The 19,995-nt window shown below is 34.9% G+C and overlaps 2 protein-coding genes across 3 annotated transcripts in view; one reads left to right on the forward strand and one right to left on the reverse strand.

Annotated features, from left to right (window-relative positions):
• Positions 1-596: 596 nt before the first annotated feature.
• Positions 597-19,995, forward strand: part of LOC140744442 (protein eva-1 homolog C) — a 55,309-nt gene continuing 35,910 nt past the window's right edge. The window contains exon 1 of one of the 2 annotated variants that reach the window (XM_073076028.1): positions 597-825. In XM_073076028.1, the coding sequence (XP_072932129.1) occupies positions 753-825 (73 nt within the window). In that variant the 5' untranslated portion in view covers positions 597-752. Of the gene's footprint in view, positions 826-1,286; positions 1,361-19,995 lie in introns of those variants that run through there. The other variant, XM_073076029.1, reaches the window with a different exon arrangement.
• On the reverse strand, positions 3,947-8,544 carry LOC140744441 (uncharacterized). The gene is made up of 2 exons (XM_073076027.1): positions 8,379-8,544; positions 3,947-8,173 (listed from the first exon to the last, which is right to left on the reverse strand). The coding sequence occupies exon 2, from the start codon at positions 8,119-8,121 to the stop codon at positions 7,039-7,041; it is 1,083 nt and encodes a 360-aa protein (XP_072932128.1). The 5' UTR covers positions 8,122-8,173; positions 8,379-8,544; the 3' UTR covers positions 3,947-7,038.

Here is a 19,995-nt window from a genome sequence, read left to right on the forward strand (position 1 = left end):
AAGCGCCAAGCAGGAAAATCAAGCATTCGGGTTAGTAGTTTATATTTGACGGGAACATCCTATTTGGCCGAAACATTGTTGGCAAGTGGATACTTTGTAAAAAAATTATTACGCTTTAAAACTAACTAAAATTCAAATGGAATCGATACACTCATTTTAATTATGAAGCTAATTCGCCTCTAGGGAAAAAGGGAAGGTTTCATTGAAACGTCAAGCGAAATTGATGGGCTCGCCGTGTCGTGGCCACTGGACGAAGGGGTCGTAGCGCACGTCAGTCTAACGTCCGGAGTCAGTGTAGCCACACGCCCGCGTTTGGCGGACACGTCCCGCCACGCGGTACACACGTGACACCTGTCGCTTGCGCATTAACAAAGTTATAGTTTGATTCCCAGTTTGAATTTAATGGAACGTGACGTTTGGGAATGTGTTCGAACTTGTGGTTTGGTGACTGCGTGTCAAGTTTAAGTTGGTTTTATGTTGTGAATGACTTTGTGTGACTTTCGTTACTATGGTGATGTTTTTTATTATGTTTTGTTCCGGTGTTGTTAAATGTTATATTCTAGAACTTTCGTTCAACATTTAGTTTGTGTTTACGGTGTTTAACATTACATTACAATTTCAATGTGTAAAATAAACATTATTTATCGTTTATTTGTTATGTAAACGGAACTAAGGACAAGTAAAAGTGACTTTTGTTCTTGTAATCGTATTATAACATTAGTGTGACTGTGTTACGGGTATAATACATAAACATGTGTGCGTTCGTGGTCGTTTTAGCTCTCCTGGTGTTTCCGGACCCTTCCAGTACCAACTCAGATAACCTAGGTCAGTAGATTTATTACAGGCATAATTACCGAGGGTGCTGATGTATGACTAAGTTACTTAGTGTTACAGGTATTTCGGAAGTAATAAAGGTTGGGTGTTCATATATCATATCGTAGTGTTTATTTACAAATGTGGCATTTACACTGTACTGCGTTAAAAGGTTAAAGGGCTTCCAAGGTTGCAATCTGCTTTTTCTATAGTATAAAAAATGATGAACAAGTAAAACATTGTTAGGAATCCACGTGCTTTAGCTATCTTAACAGCAACAATATATGTGTGAAGTTTGTCAACCCATACTTGGACAGCGTGGCGGACAATGGCGTAAATCCTACTTGTGTGACCTGAGCTCTGTGCTTAGCAGTTGGAAAGAGAAGAATAGATGAAGAGTAGATGATGACTATTAAGTATTAACAACAAGCTTTGCATTTATGAAGAGCGCATATCTCTGTGAATTGTGTATATTATACTAATTTACTAAGTTAAGCGGCGGCGGCTGCGGTCGGGGATTGGATGGGTGACGGCTCGTGGTGACAAGGTATTTAAAATTGGATTGGAGGCCTTCTGTAAAGTATTAAACATTGCCATACGTTATGCACTTTTACTATTTGCACTGGAGCAGCGTGGTTGAGTATGCCCCAGGTCACATTTCATTATAGTATTTTATATTATCAACATCAACTTATTATGCTCTGGTGAGTATGGGTTTCCTTTGCAGCATGTGAAGGGTGTAGGCCATAGGCCATCTACCACGGAGGACACCTATGTATTAGTTTCATATGCTTTTGATTTTAGAGGTTTCACTATCATGTTCTACTTTACCGTTTAATTGTGTAATAATTAATGAAGAAGTAAGTAATTTCGAAAAATTACGGTTGTGAACCCCGGCCTTCCACTGTTAGTAGAATATACAAGGAAGGTGGTAGAACCCTTTGTGGTTCGACTCCAGAGGCACCACCGCCACATCTATTTCTGCCTAATAACAGCAGTGTTAGGCGCTGCGCGCGGTGGACTGCCTGCTCGTCTGGTACTCCTCAATTATAAAAAAAAAATATAAACCACTATGTTTTCGCTGCTAATGCTAATATTTTACATATTCCGAACGTATCTCTCATTATCAGTTTGGTTGTACTCTAATCAGCATTTCAGGATGAAACTAAACTTTGTGCTTGTTAAAAAGGATGGGTATAATTCCATATAATTGTATTAGTATTTCATTCAGGGAATTATAATTACGTTACGACGGCCCAATTGTGTAGTTAGCGATTCTATTTGAATTTATCGCACGTACAACCCTATTCCGTTTGTGATACGGTACGTTTTGTATTTACATTTTTAATGTAAAATGACATTGGTTTTAAAATTATAAAAATTAATCACTGTTTATTTTTGTATTAATTTGCTTAAGTAAATGTAATGGGGTAATTTTTTTTTTGATATCCTGAACAACACAGTAAAATGTGTTAATTTTTATATTATGGTTCTAGATGTTACGTATTTTTCTTTGCGAGGGTTCAATGTAGCCACGTCATTATTAATCACACAAACACACACACACACACACACATACACACACACACATACACACACACAATTGGGATATCGCCATCCAAAGCAATCTACAAAGCTACTTTTAAATTAGATTAAAAAGGAACTTTAATAATATTATAATTAAAAAAAAAAAACAAATTTTAATAACCTCTTACGTCAAAATATTTAAGATTAAACACCGGACCTCGCTTTGTTTAACCAAATCCAATAGGAAATATAAAAAACTTGTTTTTGGCGCCAACATGTTTCATACGAACGCAAACCGCTTTGAAACCGGTCTTTTAACGCTTTCATTAAACGTTTAAACCTACCACTCCATATTTCATTGAATGAAACCCGCAATTTAAGCTTTAAGGCACAAACGTGAAACGAACATGCTTAGAATGTTTCTGCAGTTGCATATAATTTCATTTCAACGAATATGTATTTGTATATATGTTACTGGTATTTAGTCCGCAAAGAACCTACGCTTTTGAATTTAGTTCACTATGTATATTTTATTTAACTACTAAGAGGTTTATAGAGTAGCGATAGTCCAGCTGCGAAACAGTTTTGCAAACGCATTTCATAAATTACAATTTTAGTAGCGACAGTCCAGCTACAGCTGAAGCAATTTTGCAAACACAATTAATTTCATAATTTGAGTTTTGAGTTGCAAAATTGTTTTCGTAATTATTACAAGTAAATTTTGTGCTACATCTTATATATAAAATTCTCGTGTCACAATGTTAGTTACCGTACTCCTCTGAAACGGCTTTACCAATTTTCACCAAATAGTAGCCGATTCTCAGACCTACTGAATATCATATAAAGATATTCAGTAGGTCTGAGAATCGGCTACTATCTATTTTTCATACCCCTTAGTGATAAGGGTTGTTCATCCTTAACATTCTTTTATTTAGGCAACACAATGTTTGCCGGGTCAGATAGTATCATACAAAAATCCTATCATATCTTACAAATGTGTTTTTCAGAAAAAATATATATTGAAAAGATATAAATTGAGATTGAATACAACATAATCTTAACATACTATATGTTAGAAAAACATCAGTAACATCCATTGTTACTTAACTAATCTAAGACTCAATTTTCTAATAACAGTCAGTAAGAAATTCTTAGAAATAGAAATGGGATGAAGTTTGCTACAAGATGCTACGATAAAGGCTACGGGCGCTACGAAAAGGCTTTCCGGCTACGACGTAGCTTTATTTATTTATTTATTTATTTATTTATTTAAGGATCATACACAAAATTACAAAATACAACAGTTCTTACAGATCTAAGTCTTAAAGTTAGTCTTTTTGTAATTTTAGTTACGTATGAACACAACATGCGTAGCAATTAAAGGTGCATTAACAAGAATCTTACTAAAAAATAGGAAATTGATGTTTATAGATAATAAATATATATAAATGTTATGCATTATTAAATGGAAATATGTACTATAACAATGAGTATATGGCATGAATAACATATATAATAAATATGATATTTATGATGGCGATGCACTTATGATATACATATAATATAATTGTGATTTAAAAAAAAAATAAAAAAAATAAAAAAAATGTTAGTGTTTGTACATATTATAAATATTATGATATTACTTTACATACGTGCTTAGATTTTATAATAATTTGGGTTCAAAACCCTATAGATTTTATTTTTAAACACTGCAAGTTTATCGTGAAAGATGTCTAAGGTGTCGTCCTTGCTTAAAAACTCTTGTAGCAATTTACACAGTCTAGGAATGAGAGAATTACGTCCTAAGTTAGTTTTGTATATTCTATGGGTAAGTATAGGTCTTGGATACCGTGGTAAATTATTTGGAACAGCGAGTGAGAAGTGATGTAGTAGGTTAGAATTGTCGAGGATGCTATTTAATTGCTTAAACAAAAATGTCAGGTCATGCATTTTGCGTCTGTCCGACAGCATCATAAGATTAAAATTTTGGAGACGATTGCTGTACGGTTCTCGTTTATTTGATCCGTGGAAATAGAAAGAAGTAAAGCGCCTTTGTATAGACTCAATGCGGTCCTTATGAATTTGGTAGGTAGGGTTCCAAATAACAGAGCAGTATTCGAGTTTACTTCTAACGAGAGTAGTAAATAGTAGCTTTCTCGTGTTTATGTTCTTAAATTCCTTGGAGTTCCTGAATAAGAAGCCTAACATACTTCGAGCAGATTTACATATGTTTTCGACATGATTGATAAAATTTAATTTGGAGTCAAATGTTACGCCTAAATCACGTATAGTCTGTTGTTGTTGGAGTTTAACACCATTTATTTGGTATGCCATATCAAATGATTTACGGTTTCTAGTGAATTTAATAAATGAGCACTTATCAGGATTAAGGAGCATTCCATTGTTACTGCACCAGTCCGATAATCTATTAACGTCGTCTTGGAGAGCTTTGGCATCCTTTTCAGATTTTATTTGTTTTGCGATCTTAAGGTCATCAGCAAATATAAAGTACTTAGAGTTACGCATGCAGTTAGTAACATCATTGAGAAAAATGTTGAAAAGGAGGGGTCCTAGAATAGATCCCTGTGGGACTCCTGATGTAGCATAGTACGGCGATGACATGTAGCCCTTAACTACCACCTGTGATGATCTACTCTCTAGGTAAGAGGATAGCCATGACAGCAACGATCCTCCAAATCCAAAATTTGAAAGCTTCTTTATAAGTAGTGAGTGATTGACCTTATCAAATGCTTTAGAAAAGTCTGTATATACAGTATCAACCTGAATGCCCGAGTCGACGGAACTGGAGACGAACGTAAAGAAGTTAGCTAGGTTAGTCACAGTAGATCTGGAAACCATGAAACCATGTTGTTCCTCTGATATAGCTTGTTGCACGTGTCGGAGGAAAAGAGGGTGTAAAAGGGATTCAAACATTTTAGGCAAAATGGATATTATTGAGATAGGCCGATAATTGGATATATTATTACAGCCACCTTTTTTATAAATTGGTACAATTCTTGCTCTCTTCCATAAATCTGGAAAGATTCCGGCTTGAAGGGATTTGTTGTAAATGATGCAAACTGGTAATGAGAGAGGCTCGGCACATTTGGCTATGAATACCGCAGGTAAGTTATCTGGACCAGCGCCTTTCCGTGTGTCAAGTCTTTTTAGTTTTTTAAAGACTTCAAACTGTGTGAAATGTACTGTGCACAGAGAGCCACGTCCAATTGACTGGATTGTATCCTTATAGGGTGGACAGTGCGTATCGAAGACCGAAGAAAAATGTTTCGCGAATAAATTGCATATACTCTCTCCATCCGTAGCCACCTGACCTTCGAGAGACATATTCGATGGATAAGAGTTAGAAGATTTTTTCAGATTTTTAAGATGCGTCCAGAAATATTTAGGGTTTTTAGATATATTTGTCTCTATAATTTGGATGTAGTTTTTATAGCTTTTTTTTATTAGTTTATCACAATAATCACGGAGCGATTCGAACTTCAGGCGATCAAGAGGGTTTTTATGAAATTTATATTTTAGTCTGTATTTATTTTTGTAATGTAATGATGAAATAAGTTTTTTACCAAACCAAATAGGATACTTGCTGCTTTTATACGAAGTTTTAGGAACATATTTTTTTATGATTACGTTCAACTTGTTATAAAATATAGCTAACATGAGGTTGACGTCCTCACAGTCAAGCAAGAGATCTAACCATGGTGTTTTATTAAGTTCGTTTATTATATTATTGTAATCTGCCTTATAAAAATTTAATCGAGAATCTAATCTTTCGGTAATTACCTTCTTTAAGTTACATGTTAAAGTTATATCTAACGGAGGATGGTGTTTATCTACGATACATATAGGATTTAAATTTTGTGTGACAGTCAGTTCATTCGAGTTTGATAATATTAGGTCCAGCATCCTTAGGTTAATGTTAGTTACTGAGTTGTACTGGTGAAGATTGTTTTCCTCAATAAAATCAATAAACATAGAATCTAAGTTAGAACTACTAGATGGGCGCAAATGATTGACGCCAGGTTGTTTTGTCCAGGCTAAGTTCGAAAGATTTAGGTCCCCTGCAATTATGACATGATCGTTTTGATGAATTATATTATTAGTGTTTGTTAAGAATGACTCCAAAATGTCCCGTTTAATGGGTGGTGGTAAATAAATGGCACAGAGAGCTATATGATTGAGTTTACCTAACCTAGTTATTTCGATTGTCACCCATAGGTCCTCACAGTTGCTTTCCCAGTGAGTCATACGTTGAGATATAAAATTATTTCTAACTGCTATAACTACCCCTCCTCCATTTTTAACTTTTCTGTCTCTCCTATAAGTTACATAACGACTGTCAAAAATTTCAGTGTCATATATGCTATCGTTAAGCCAACTTTCCGTTAATATTAATACATCAAAATTATTGTTTAATATATTGAGTTTGACATCACGGCACTTGCTGCGTAATCCTCTTACATTTTGATAGTAAATTTTTAATAATTCCATAAAAATGTGTTATAAGTAACGTATGTCTTTGTAAATATGTAAATTTGTATATAAAGTGTAAAATAAATATTAAATTAAGTTTACTGTAAATATATAATTGATTAATTTAAGATTCAATATTGTATAAGTGTGTTTATAATTAAATAAAATAAATATTCTAAATAATGTTCTAATAACAAACTCTAAATTCTACGAAAGTGATTCTAACTGACTAAAGTCTCGTATCATGATGTGTTCCGATGATTCTGTTTTTCTCATAAATATCCGACCGTTTTTCACCCAAACGAACTTATATTGAAGTTGTTTCGCCTTATCTCTGGCTAACGCGTGCAATCTCTTCGTTTCAGGAATAAGATGGTCAACGACATATATAGGTTTCTTCTCCCCTGCAATCCCGATATGACTGGTGTTTAGTTTATTATCCCGGTGTTTTTTGTTGTATTGTATTACGTTAGCCATAAATGTATCGCGAACACGAGGGTTGGAAAACTTAACCACAACTGAACGAGGGCGTTTATTTTCCGGATTAATTTTAGCTATCCTTGTGCATTTGTGTACATCTCCTTCTTGCAAGTTGTGGCCAGTAACTTTGGCTATTTGAACCATCACATTCAACAGATTTTCATTTTTATGTTCGGGTATACATTGAACTTCGAGATTGCATAATCGTGAGTGCTGCTCCATAATATTTAAGCGGTTGCCAAGGTCTTTAATTGTTGACTTCAATATACCATTCTCCTCGGTGAGTTTTTCCACCTGATCACATCTCAGTTGAAGTTGTTTTTGTATGTCTTCATGTTGCGCATTCAGGTAACTAATAGAATCCTTTATATCATTTATCTCAGAAAATATTTCCTTTGTCTTTGTTTCCACAACTTTTGTCATCCTTCTCTCCATTTTGTCCAACAGGTCATCCATAGCTTCTTGAATCAACTCTTTAACATCATCCAAAGAAAAGTCCCTTGCGCTTTGAGTGGTTGTACTGGGATTAGCGCGACGGAGGGTAACATGAGTTGTGGGGCTCACTTCGCTGGTTGTACCAGTATAGCGTACAGGAGTATTAGAGTTGTCGCCTTTCGGTACTTTCGAACGACATGTCGGACAAACCCAGCTGCTTTTGAAGTCTTGCGAGATTTCTTTGAATTTTCTCTTCGAGGTGTTAATACACTCAAAATGATATCTTAGGAAACAGGTATTACATTTGAGTTGTTCTAAGGTTAATAAATCCAGCGCACATCCAGCGCATTTTTTGTTTGCAGTTTTAGAACTCATTATGTATATCAGTGTTTAGTGAAGAAACACCGGAACACAGGCAATAAATAATCTGCAAGTTGCGTTGAAGTATAATTGCGTGTGAATAAGCAGTAGGAGCTTCCTTAATAAGCGGCAAGCAAGCCGATAAACTGGTTTAGCGAGCGGCGCGCGGGTAACTTAGCAGTGTGACATTATGCGGCTGCCAGCTGATAACGCAGCGCTACGAATGCAGTTTTATGCACTAAATGATGCAAATAGAAACTGTTGTTACTCACGAACCACTGGTTGGAAGTTTACCAAATAAACACTATTGCTTGCTTTGTAACTCGCACTACAGCAATAACTTAGTAATTGAGAATTTAGGTCACTTTTTACTAGTTTTTAAGCAAAAAACGTAAGGACGGGTTTACAATCAATGTTAATGCACCGACGGCGGGGTGCGGAGTGAAAGTTTATAAGGAATTAAATCTATTGAAGCTGCGACAGCGCCACAAGTCTTTGTTCTTGAAATTTAATCTTTTTTTACTTGTACTGATTGTTTCAATTCTAAAAATTATCTTATATTTTACTACAAAAGTAAAATATCTATATGTCTTGTTTAAATCAGTTATATCTAACTTTCGTGCCTTTCGATATCTTGTTGAAACAATGCATGCATATTTGTAAGCATTTATTTTCATTTTAGTCTAGTATTTTTTTATTAAGTAGCGTCTAGTCACAATGTGAACTCCGGGAGGGGAGGAAGGGAGTCTTAACGCTAATGTCCACAACGGCCGCTACAAAGGATTGTAGAGTCACTTAGAGTACCAAAGACTTGATTATTTGTGTTGGCGAAAGGCCTAACCTTCAAAGCGGCTTAGTTGTTCCTAAAAGTACGTTAAAAGCCAGTTTGTTATATGTGATTCCATTGTAATATATTGAAACGCATAAATATATCAGAATAGTATGGCATATAATATTGTTTTAACCTAATTATTAATTACATCACGAGGATAGTAGTGCAGCTATACTATTATTTATAGTTTACCCGTATGGTTCCAGGTATTATTCCCAGAAGTGATAAGCTTACACGTCATTTTTACTAATCTACGATACATTTTCCATGATATATTTTTAACGGCATCATTGCACAACTGATACTATCTTTCTTAAATACATCTTACGCTGTTCTACAAAAATAAAACGAAAACTGCAAAAAAATAAGGAAAACATTATCTTACATTATGGCACGGAGTTAAGAGAACAAACTGCAAAAAAGACACGATTTTATCTAACCGGGTTACCGAGGCAATTTGGGTAATAAATCCGGGAATGCTTAATTTCAGTCAACATACATATATTAGAGGGAGTCATTGTTTCTAACATGATTCAGTCACGGTATGAAAGGGGCTAAATTCGGGGTTGTCACGTTTTTAATTAATATACGAGTGGGCAAGGCCCGAGTACGCACGACCTCTTTGTTTGGTGTATGAAATTCATCAATGTTAATGTTACTAAACATAGTTTATTTTACGCGCGCACACATGTAAAACGGAGGTTATTTCAGCATTATAATAGTAGTGCTATACTATTGTGTTGCGTTTTATACGATGTGGTAAGGTGTCCAAACTGTGTCGTCAATGATAGCAATGAATCTGTGATAGAGAAGGTTATAGATCTGCCTAAGGTCGTTACATAACCTAACCTCACCTTACCTAGAGATGAACAATTGTTTACTAGTAGCAGTGGCCACTTAACGTCAAATGTCTTCCTAAAATTTTGAATGGTGCAAATTACTGAATTAGTTAATGGTACTTAGCGTAATTGTTGAGTTTGAGTTTTTATTTAAAGCGGGGAAGATAAAGTACCTTCGCAATTACTTATGGGTTTGCTGGATGCAGGTTTAAAAAGGGAGTTATCTGGTACATTCTCAACTAAGCTGCTTCAAGATTGTTGGCAGCATAAAGTAAACGTTAATAGTCAACATGTGTCCGACGATTTCGTCTGTCTTAACGTCTTCGACAATATCGAGACTCATGCGGCGACAACTCAATGCACCCATTGAAGCTCTAAACGAACTTTAGTCACTAGTTACTCGTTCAACTCGACCGCGGTAGACATTGCTGAACTTTGTAGATTGATTACATTCTAGACAAGCTGCACGGATAGGTATGTACTTCGATATCCATTTGTAATTGACTTCAAATTTAACTTCTTTAACAACACGTATATTACGTGTTAACCAAGTTAAATACTTTTGTATTGGTATGGGCTGCGTACAGTACGTAACCAGGAAAGTTAGTTCTAACAATAAAGTTGGATACTTTAATCAAGACTAACTAAATACTTCTCGCATACAAAGGCCTGACTAACTAAACTACTGGAGCAAATAATAAGAAAGTGTTCAACCAATCCCAAGTTATCAGCGGCTCTGTCTACAATTATTTTGTAGGTAACAAGTCTGAAATGTTAGAAGTTAGTTAGAGTGTTTTAATCCGTAATGTGGGTGCGACAGGTCTTCAAAATGAAGATAAATTAGCTCTAAGCTAAAGTTTGTGATAAAATCTACTCCGAAAATTAAGTAAAACTTAGTTATTATAACAATATTCATCGTAGCGTTGTACTGCATTTTAATCGAGTTATTTTAATACTAATGTATTTTTTTATGGAAATATTATATTTTAAAACAATCTACTTCGAAAATTTATTGCATTTATTGTATAGTAGAATCATATTTTAATGTCATATAGTTATATAGAGAATAAGAATTTCAATTTTCCAGGATAGTGTATTTTTTTTATGGAAATATTATATTTTAAAGCAATCTACTTCGAAAATTTATTGCATTTATTGTATAGTAGAATCATTTTTTGAAAGTCATATAGTTATATAGAGAATAAGAATTTCAATTTTCCAGGATTTTTTCTAGGTAGGTCATTTCTCTAATTTATGAATCTAAGAATTCTAACATGTTTGTATTATAATAACTGTCATTTGGCTTTTGGAAGGATATTATTGTTTTAATATGAAAACAATAGCAAGATAGGAAAATATAAATGGTTGAAATACTAGTAAGTTTGTACATACATAGATTCGAGGATGTTATGTACAATATCAGATATATTAATATTATGACCACGCAAACAATAGCTTTAGTTCCATACCTACCTGATAACTGTTATCCATTACGCTAATTGTCTCACCGCTGGTGGATAAACTACAAGCGATATATATTTAACTATCTCGGGTAGTGGAATTCGAATAATAGATACCTTTATCCGTTCTGCGTACTTATTGGCGTAATATATTTGTCTTGTGTACTATAGAGATAACAAAGCCAAAAATAAAATCGTATAGTGGTCAAGGTTTGACCAGTTGATCAAGTTATCTTGAATAACCTGACATCAAACAAAGATATTTTTTTTATAATATAGGAGTAGCAGACGAGCATGCAGTCCACCTGATGGTAAGTGGCTACTGCCGCCCATGGACATCTGATATCAACCCCAGATAGGAGTAGATATTTCTACCTGAGGTCGGCCACAGATGCGCCGCTACCCCTGAGGACTAAGCTGGAACGCCTCGGAAAAGTCTGTCTCCCTTACGACACCCTTCAATACGGAACACAGCAGTACCGAACACTGCTGTTATTAGGTAGAAATAGGTGTGGCGGTGGTGCTGCCGGAGTCGAACCACAAAGGGTTCTACCACCTTCAAATATAGGAAGAAACGAAAGTAAGATATTATTTTAATCTTATGAAAACCGCTAGCGAGCTGTCAAATGTTATGCGGTCACTGCCGCCCATAATCGACTGGAACCGAAAGAAAATAGAAAAAGACTTCTAACTAAACTTTACAGCGTTGCTTCTCCTTAGAATTTATATAGTTGCAGTTTTCAGAAGAACCAACACTGGAACGTCTCGTATTCATTCCAAGCTACATTGGTTCGTAAAGTTTTATATCTGCTCGTTGCTATTCAAGCAGGTACCTTATTCGTACTCCGGATACTGAGATAGTTATTGTTTATACTTCCTCTGCCAACGGGTTAATCGATACGATAAGACCAACTTTACCGAAATTCTCTTTTAATGATAACAAATGCAAAGGAAAATCCTGATTTTGGGTTCAATTCACATACTACGTTTGAAAGGAGTTGGGGTCGTTACGACAACGGCTAGCAGATAAGTGTTAATGGCAGTTTAAAGTCTCATTAGTTGAAGCTCTTTCGATTAGCTAAGTTTAATGTAGGTTTTTAAGCGGGTTTTTGTTGTTTAGAACCCTATTTCACGAGATGGGTTGTAACAAAAAGTTAATACCGATATTTACAATGTTTATTTTAGGTCATTGTTTAAGATTAAAAAATTTAAACTCTTTAAAGGATAAAAAATGATATTAATTTAAGTTTAAGGTATTACCATTTTTTAATTATTTATTATCACCATTTTGCTTATTGTGAGCCTATATCTTTAATTATATTTTAACCGTATATCACTATATTAGCTTTGTTGTACAGTTTTATGCGTTTTACCCATGTTTACAACATTTTCCCACACTTTCATTATCCATTTAGAACCCATTGTGGTTCGACTCCGGCGGCACCACCGCCACATCTATTTCTACCTCATAACAGCAGTGTTAGGCGCTGCTGTGTTCCAGTTTGAAGGGTGTGGTAAGGGAGACAGACTTTTCCGAGGCTTTCCAGCTTAGTCCTCAGGGGTAGCAGCGCATCTGTGGCTGACCTCAGGTAGGAATATCTAATCCTATCTGGAGTTGATTACAGATGTCCATGGGCTGCAGTAGCCACTTACCATCAGGTGGACTGCATGCTCGTCTGCTACTCCTATAATATAAAAAAAATCCATTTACCATTCACCCCACTCTTCTCATATAAAAAGAAACATTAACCATTCCAGTGACTCCTGCGGATATGGCGGCTCAACCTACAAAGAGTTCAAGCTGGACTTATAGATTCAAATTATTAATTTTCGATTTATGATTATCGGTTATTATAATCTTAATCTTTTCACAGTAAATGACATATCGAATTAAAAAAAATGTCTTCTACATCAGACATTAGCGCGTTCAATAAGCTCATTAGTTTTATCATATTAGTACTGTTTGAATATACCAATGAGTATGATTATGCAGATTTCGAATCAATTTTGAAGTATAGTAGATTTTTATATCCGTCGTTTTTATCGATGAAACGTCGGTCGGGTGTCTTAGCCCCCTTACGTAGATAAGCGTATATCATTATTCCTGTCTCGCGTCTAATGTAGGTGTACTTACCTAACCCTTACTTTCGCTAGCGAGAGATACACACATCTACATAATGTATGTAGTATTTATGAGCATTAAGTCATTATCTTCACTGAGTACCGCAACAAGAGACATGAAGGCTAAGTTTGTTGGCCTTGGAACTTGCTTATTAGTAAATGTGTAATAATCTTCGTTTGATATCAATTCTGCCTTATACATTAATGGGGTACTTGTATCTAATGTTGCGTACTTTCCAATTATTGGATCTGGTTCAGAAGTTTGCGATATGATCTTTCCAAGAAGTCCAATGTTAGATACGAGTATATAACCAACAATGTTACGTATATACGTAATATTGTTGGTTTTGATTGTTTTATTTGTTAGTGAGCTTCTGTTTGTGACGAACTTTCCCGTACATTGGACAGGATAACGTTACTTTTTGTGGCAATTTATAATTTAAAATTTATCACACGTTTAACATAGTAAAATTATGCATATTAGCAAGTGTCAAAGTTCAATTACCATTGAACCCTACCGGGTTCGTTTGGAAGGAAAAAAATAGATAGATTGAGCGTAAAAACGGGTGCTAGTTTATACCAAAATTGAAGACAGACTATAGGAGTGTAATGTTAATTTTTATAACAGCGAATTAGCAGAGAACTTTAGAAACATCTGAACTTTCGCTGATGGATGAAAGTATTCATCATTCTCGATTTACTTACATGATGCATTGTAATATAACCCTTGGAGACGGCACAGTGTTAGACCTACAATAGATTTTCTATTCTATTTGCTATACACATAAAAATACGATTAACTTCAATGAAATCCAGACGAAACAGCCGGCGGGTATTTCATTCCACTCGTATTCTTGAAAGAAATTATGATCTCAGTGGAAGATGGCATGGATCTAGTAAATAACAACGATATAATTTTATTTCTGAGTATTCCGCTTTTAATAAAATTGCAAAGGCGGCCGCTTCTTGTCACGCTTGGAGAAAAAACGCGAAGAAATGAAAACATGTAATAAATTTTGTTTTGTTTCATGCTAATGAAAACTTCTCCTCCTTTTGAGAGGCGTTGATTTACGAACTGTTGCTAGGCTTTGTCTTATGCGATTGTCATAGTAACGACGATAAGTGAAGACGAGGAGATATTTATGTTTTTATTTTTACAAAATTTTGACAATACAGTTACTTTTATAACAAGTGCGGAACTAGCTTTCCGACTTTAACGCCGCTACTAAAGGTAATCAAAACAATTCCAAAAACTAAAGTTTTTGGAAATTATTTTTAAAATAATTACTTGAGGGTTCGTTTATATAAGACATTGAATATGTCAGATATGGCCCGTGGCAGGCAAAATCATATTTTTCTATATCATATTTCTGTGTCCGCACAGTTGTGTTTCAGTACATATAATTATGTTAAAGTTATATAAAGACGTTGTATAGATAAATATATTTTTTCTATGACAGCACGCGTATGATACGCTCTAAAATGTTAAATGTAAATGTTTTGTATTTAGGTTATTTGTATTTAGGCTTATAATTTTCAAAAAATATAATCATTCATTTACCTGTTAACATGGTAATACTGGGGAACTTTATTTTTCCGTAGTATGCAGCCGACAAGTGACAAAACTCTTATTACAATAACATTATGAAGACTAAAACAGACCTCACATACTTCCCGAAACGGTTCTTCAAATATTCCCTTTCACAGGCAATTTGGGACTGCTTGAATATTTGTTCTGATGAAAGTCAATTTAAGTTTTCGTGAGTCAATCTTGATTCCTTTAGAAAACAGGTAAAGTTGGAATATCTAGAACGTACCGGATCGTGTCGTTAGAGGAACTTTTTGTAACTTTAATGTTTGGGTACGAGAAAACGTTTTCTGGTCTGAATTGAAAAAAAAAATGTAAATAAAATTAACCCTCTACTCCAAACGTTCTCAAACTTACTTCATATACCACCCTCTTTTTAGAATCAATTATTTTCTAGTGTCCCCAAAGGTCCCCGAAAAAAAAGCTTCCTATAGTAATAATCCGTCCCTGAAATAAGTTTGAAGGAAAGGTTTTATTTCTGCTTAGAAAAAAGAGACCTCGGCCTAAAACCTAAATCAACCTTAGCCCTTATTTTCGTTGTCCCCTTCACTTCACTTCACTCCTCTGTAGGCTTTTGGTGTCCATGAGAGAGTGTTATTTCCCACTTTGAGAAACACTGCTCTAGTGTAATATATTTAGATTAAACTATAAATCTAAAAAAATAAATATAACATACTTGAGGATTACTGGAGACGTAGTCTTGTCACAATTTTTTTTCTTTTTTATAATATAGGAGTAGCAGGCGAGCATGCAGTCCACCTGATGGTAAGTGGCTACTGCCGTCCATGGACATCCGTAATCAACCCCAGATAGGATGCGCCGCTACCCCTGAGGACTAAGCTGGAACGCGTCGGAATAGTCTGTCTCCCTTACCACACGCTTCAAACGGGAACACAGCAGCGCCTAACACTGCTGTTATTAGGTAGAAATAGGTGTGGCGGTGGTGCCGCCGGAGTCGAACCACAAAGGGTTCTACCACCTTCATGGTTCGAGATCTCGAGGAAAGCGCCACCTACCGCCACAGTTTTATAGAAAACGATGTAATGGTAGATGATCCCGATATAAGACGACCTTCACCGAGCTGCTTAATAGATGTAACGTTTTTTTTATATCAAATTAAATATGTCAAAAAGTATATTGCAAATGGATTGACTAAAAAATTTCAGTCCAGAATAGTTTTTTTCTTAAAAAAATTCACTTTTTTTGTTAATAGAAAAATTACATAGTAATCGAAAGTATGAAGCCTTATAATATGCAAACGTTAAGTTGATTATTTTTCAACTTGTTTTTTACCTGTTTATACTCGCCTACCCAAGGGTTGTGACAGGAAAAGAATAGTCAACCTAACATTTGCACATTCTATAGGCTTCATTCTTTCGATTGGTATGTAATTTGTCCAAAATTAAGACCAGAGAAATTTTCAAGATTTTTTTTTAATTGTAAAAAAATCATATTCCGGACTAAAATTTTTTAGGCAACCCATTTGCAATATACTTTTTGACATATTTAATTTCATATAAAAAAATGTTTCATCCATTAAGCAGCTGGGTGAAGGTCGTCTTATATCGGGATCTTAGACCATAAACGGTTTTGCTGTTTAGAGTATACGACCGTAGTGTCACTTGATTTATTGAAATTACGACAAGATTATTCCGTTTAACTCTAAATATTTGTCTCCGACAATAATTAAATTTGTATATTTTATCATAATGAAATTGATTAAATACACTATTAGATAAAATAAAATAAAGGCCGTTGTTCAATGTTTTTATGTGCCTGTACAAGAGGATTTTAGAAACGTCTGAACTGATGTTTACTGGATTTTCACCCAAATATTGGCGTAAAGAAAGGCTTGACAGGAGTGACATGGCAGGTTACTTTTTAGCAGGAACATTATCGGAATTTTGTTAAAAAATTGAAATATTGTATATAGGTTGGGCGCCACTGGTTTGTGGGTTTATGAGAAGATATATTAACATTATTTACAATTATTATGTTTTGATAACGATTTTATTAATACTATTATATTGTGAAAATATTCATCTTTAGATGAATATTTTCACAATATAATAGTTTTAATTAAAGGTTCTCAAAAGCTATATTTATATATAAATACTTTTAGATTTTTTTCACTATTTGGATTTGTAAAATATATTATTTCCTTTACAAATTAATTTCGAAATTGTTGCGAAAGTTATAACATTATATTGATTTACATGTGACAGCCTAGGTTTAATGCCTTAAACCGGGCATAGGTGACCTATATTCACCCCCTTAATGCGATAAAAATAAATAACGAGGTGAGTGATGTAGCGCCTTGGCGTTAGGGAATTTCGATGTGTTTACAGAATGTACGTAGGTACACTGTTATACTGTTGTACACAGTAAACATGGATTAAAGATATAGACAGAGTATATAATACGCCTGAATGAAGTCAAAAGCACACTAAGCGATTTGAGAAACAACAAAGGAGTATATAATCTATGTGATGGTAAGTGGCTACTGCCTCACATAGACATATTTAATCAATCTCAGATAAGATAAGAGTCCTATCTGAGGCTGGACACAGATGTGTTGCTGTCCCTGAGGACTAACTTGGAACCCCTCGGGTAAGTATGTATCCCCTATCCAATCCAACACACTCAGTGCTTAACACTGCTGTTATTAGGCAGTATAAGGTATGGCGGTGATGCCGCCGAAGTCGAAACAAAAATTGATAGTTTTTTAAAAATTTAATGTACTATTAATTATTCAGTTTTATCAGATTTTAGCTTAAAAATAAAGTCTATTAAAGGACTAGGCTATAGTCTAGTAAGCTTGACTTAATGAATCAATCATCTATCAATCTATGTTCCTAAATTCAAGGAAGTGAATTTATATTATTCAACTTATTGACCTTATTGAGAGATAATTTATTGAACTGCCAACAACATTGTCTAAACGCCCCGAGGATTTCAACCCAAAGAGCAGAGTAGAGCATTGTTTATGCGAACTTGTATTTCGAAGAATTATTGGCATAACGACGAAGTTAACTTGTTAAGAATTTTAATCAAGAAGTCGAGTTGAGCTATTCATGGTTTAACTACGCTAGGAATACTAGAAGTGCGTACCGTAGCTGTCATCATAGCGGTCTGAATTGCGGAAGTTCTAGGTTTATTTCCCGGCCTAACATACACATAGCGGATTTTTTTTAGTTCTGTTGATAATAGTTGTGTATTGTTGTGTCCACACTCCTGTATCTAAAAACAACTACAGTACCCTTACCAGGAGTTTTTACGTTTCGACAAATATAAATGTTTTGGTATTTGTTTACGTATGGGCCAATACGATTTCCTAGTTCTGATACAATCCGCTAGGGGCGCTGATTGGAATTTGTATGGGCAAATACGTACAGGTCTGTGGTTGTACCCGACTGCATCAAAATAATTAACTAAAAAAGCGTATACCGTCTCCGTTCCGTCGCGGGTAAAAAGGGAAGTAACCTAGCCTATGCAATTATGCGTAAGAGGGCGGCGTCCAATTTACATCGCTTGCGTAACAGCCCCAACAGCATCCTAAAGATGATTGCCGCTAGACCGTACATCCATTCAAAGGCACTGTATGGAGATAGCCATTGGTCTAAGATAAATGTATAAAAATTGGTATGTAAGAGATATATAATAACTAACAATACTAACATAATATAAGTACAATTGTTACTAACACACTAACGACATATGGATGTACCAACGTCTGAAATGAACGTATTATTATTATAATATGTTAAGATCCGTCAAGCCATTTGATGCAGGTGGTAGAGCGTATCGTACATATATAGATACCCCTGAAAATATTACTCCTAAAAAAGATGTTGTAGGGTAACTTAATGAGAGAAAAAACATAGTTTTGATAAATAACATAATTATATTTTGTGCTCATCTGGAATAATACCTGTTCTTTGTATTTAAAATTACATATATCCATGTACAGGATTGATGACTTATCATTTGGTAAATGACATACCCGTTTCCTACTTCTATTACTTCAAAAGCTATACGATCCTCATGTTATTTCTTTCTTATTCTAATCTTGCGCTCGGTTATGCCTTGTACGATATCGCGTTTCGGATATCTTACTACAAGTGCCGTTTTGAAGATATGAGAATTTCAAAATCTAGTTCACTTCTGAACATAGGTAAAGTTGACTGAACTTGCCATCTTTTTAGATATCTACGGTTTTAGTAGAATAATTTCACTGTCAAAAGTTACGGCTGTGCCTTGGACAAATTTTAGCTGTTCGAATGCGCTAGCCTATGTGTATGCTACATATGCATTTAAGCTGGATAACCTAGTGGTTGAAGCTCGGCCTCTCAATCAGGAAGTTCGAGGTTCAAACACCAGGCACGTACCTTTGATTTTTAAGGTTATGTGTGATTCATTTTGGATAGAAAGCCTTGGTGTAAGGATTAGTGTACTTATGAGTAGTGAAAATGCATTCTTGTTATCCGACTGTGGAGGGTAATGTTTTTCGAGTGTATTAATGTATGTCTCATTCTTTCACAAGCACAGCCCAAACGAATTGACGGAGTTAGACGTAATAAAAGTATCGTTGAACCCAATGACATTTTATATGGTTGGACCCGCCTTATTGTGTGGGAGTGATATTATAGGCATTTTTTTATTTAGTTTTTTTTTAAAACCGTCTGGTGTGTTTTTATATGGTCTAAGATCCAGAAGGATCCAACAAGATCCAGAATTTGCATATTCTGTAAGTTTCATAATTTCGATTGGTCTATTAACCAAAATAGTGAAATGTTTAGGAAATGATTTAGTCGTATTTTTGAAAATTTTTAGTCAACCCATTTGTAATATATTTTTTGACATTTTTTTATATATTTGAGCCTAACGATAAAGCAGACGTGCTACATGATGGAAAGTAGTCAACGTCGCCTATGAACATTTGCAACACCAGAGGAGTCGCTAATGAATGGCTGGCTTTGAAGGCTCTTTTTGCACTTTTTTGAACAGCCCCGTGTCATAGCGCTCTGGGAATACCTCAGGAGGAAGTTC

Source organism: Epargyreus clarus, unplaced genomic scaffold (assembly GCF_041222505.1).
Source record: "Epargyreus clarus isolate Ecla_fem2 unplaced genomic scaffold, WU_Ecla_fem_2.2 ptg000008l, whole genome shotgun sequence".
Lineage (NCBI taxonomy): Eukaryota > Metazoa > Arthropoda > Insecta > Lepidoptera > Hesperiidae > Epargyreus > Epargyreus clarus.

Excerpts from the sequence above, each read along its gene's own strand:
- LOC140744441 (XM_073076027.1), bottom strand. The coding sequence starts at position 8,121 with ATGAGTTCTAAAACTGCAAACAAAAAATGCGCTGGATGTGCGCTGGAT.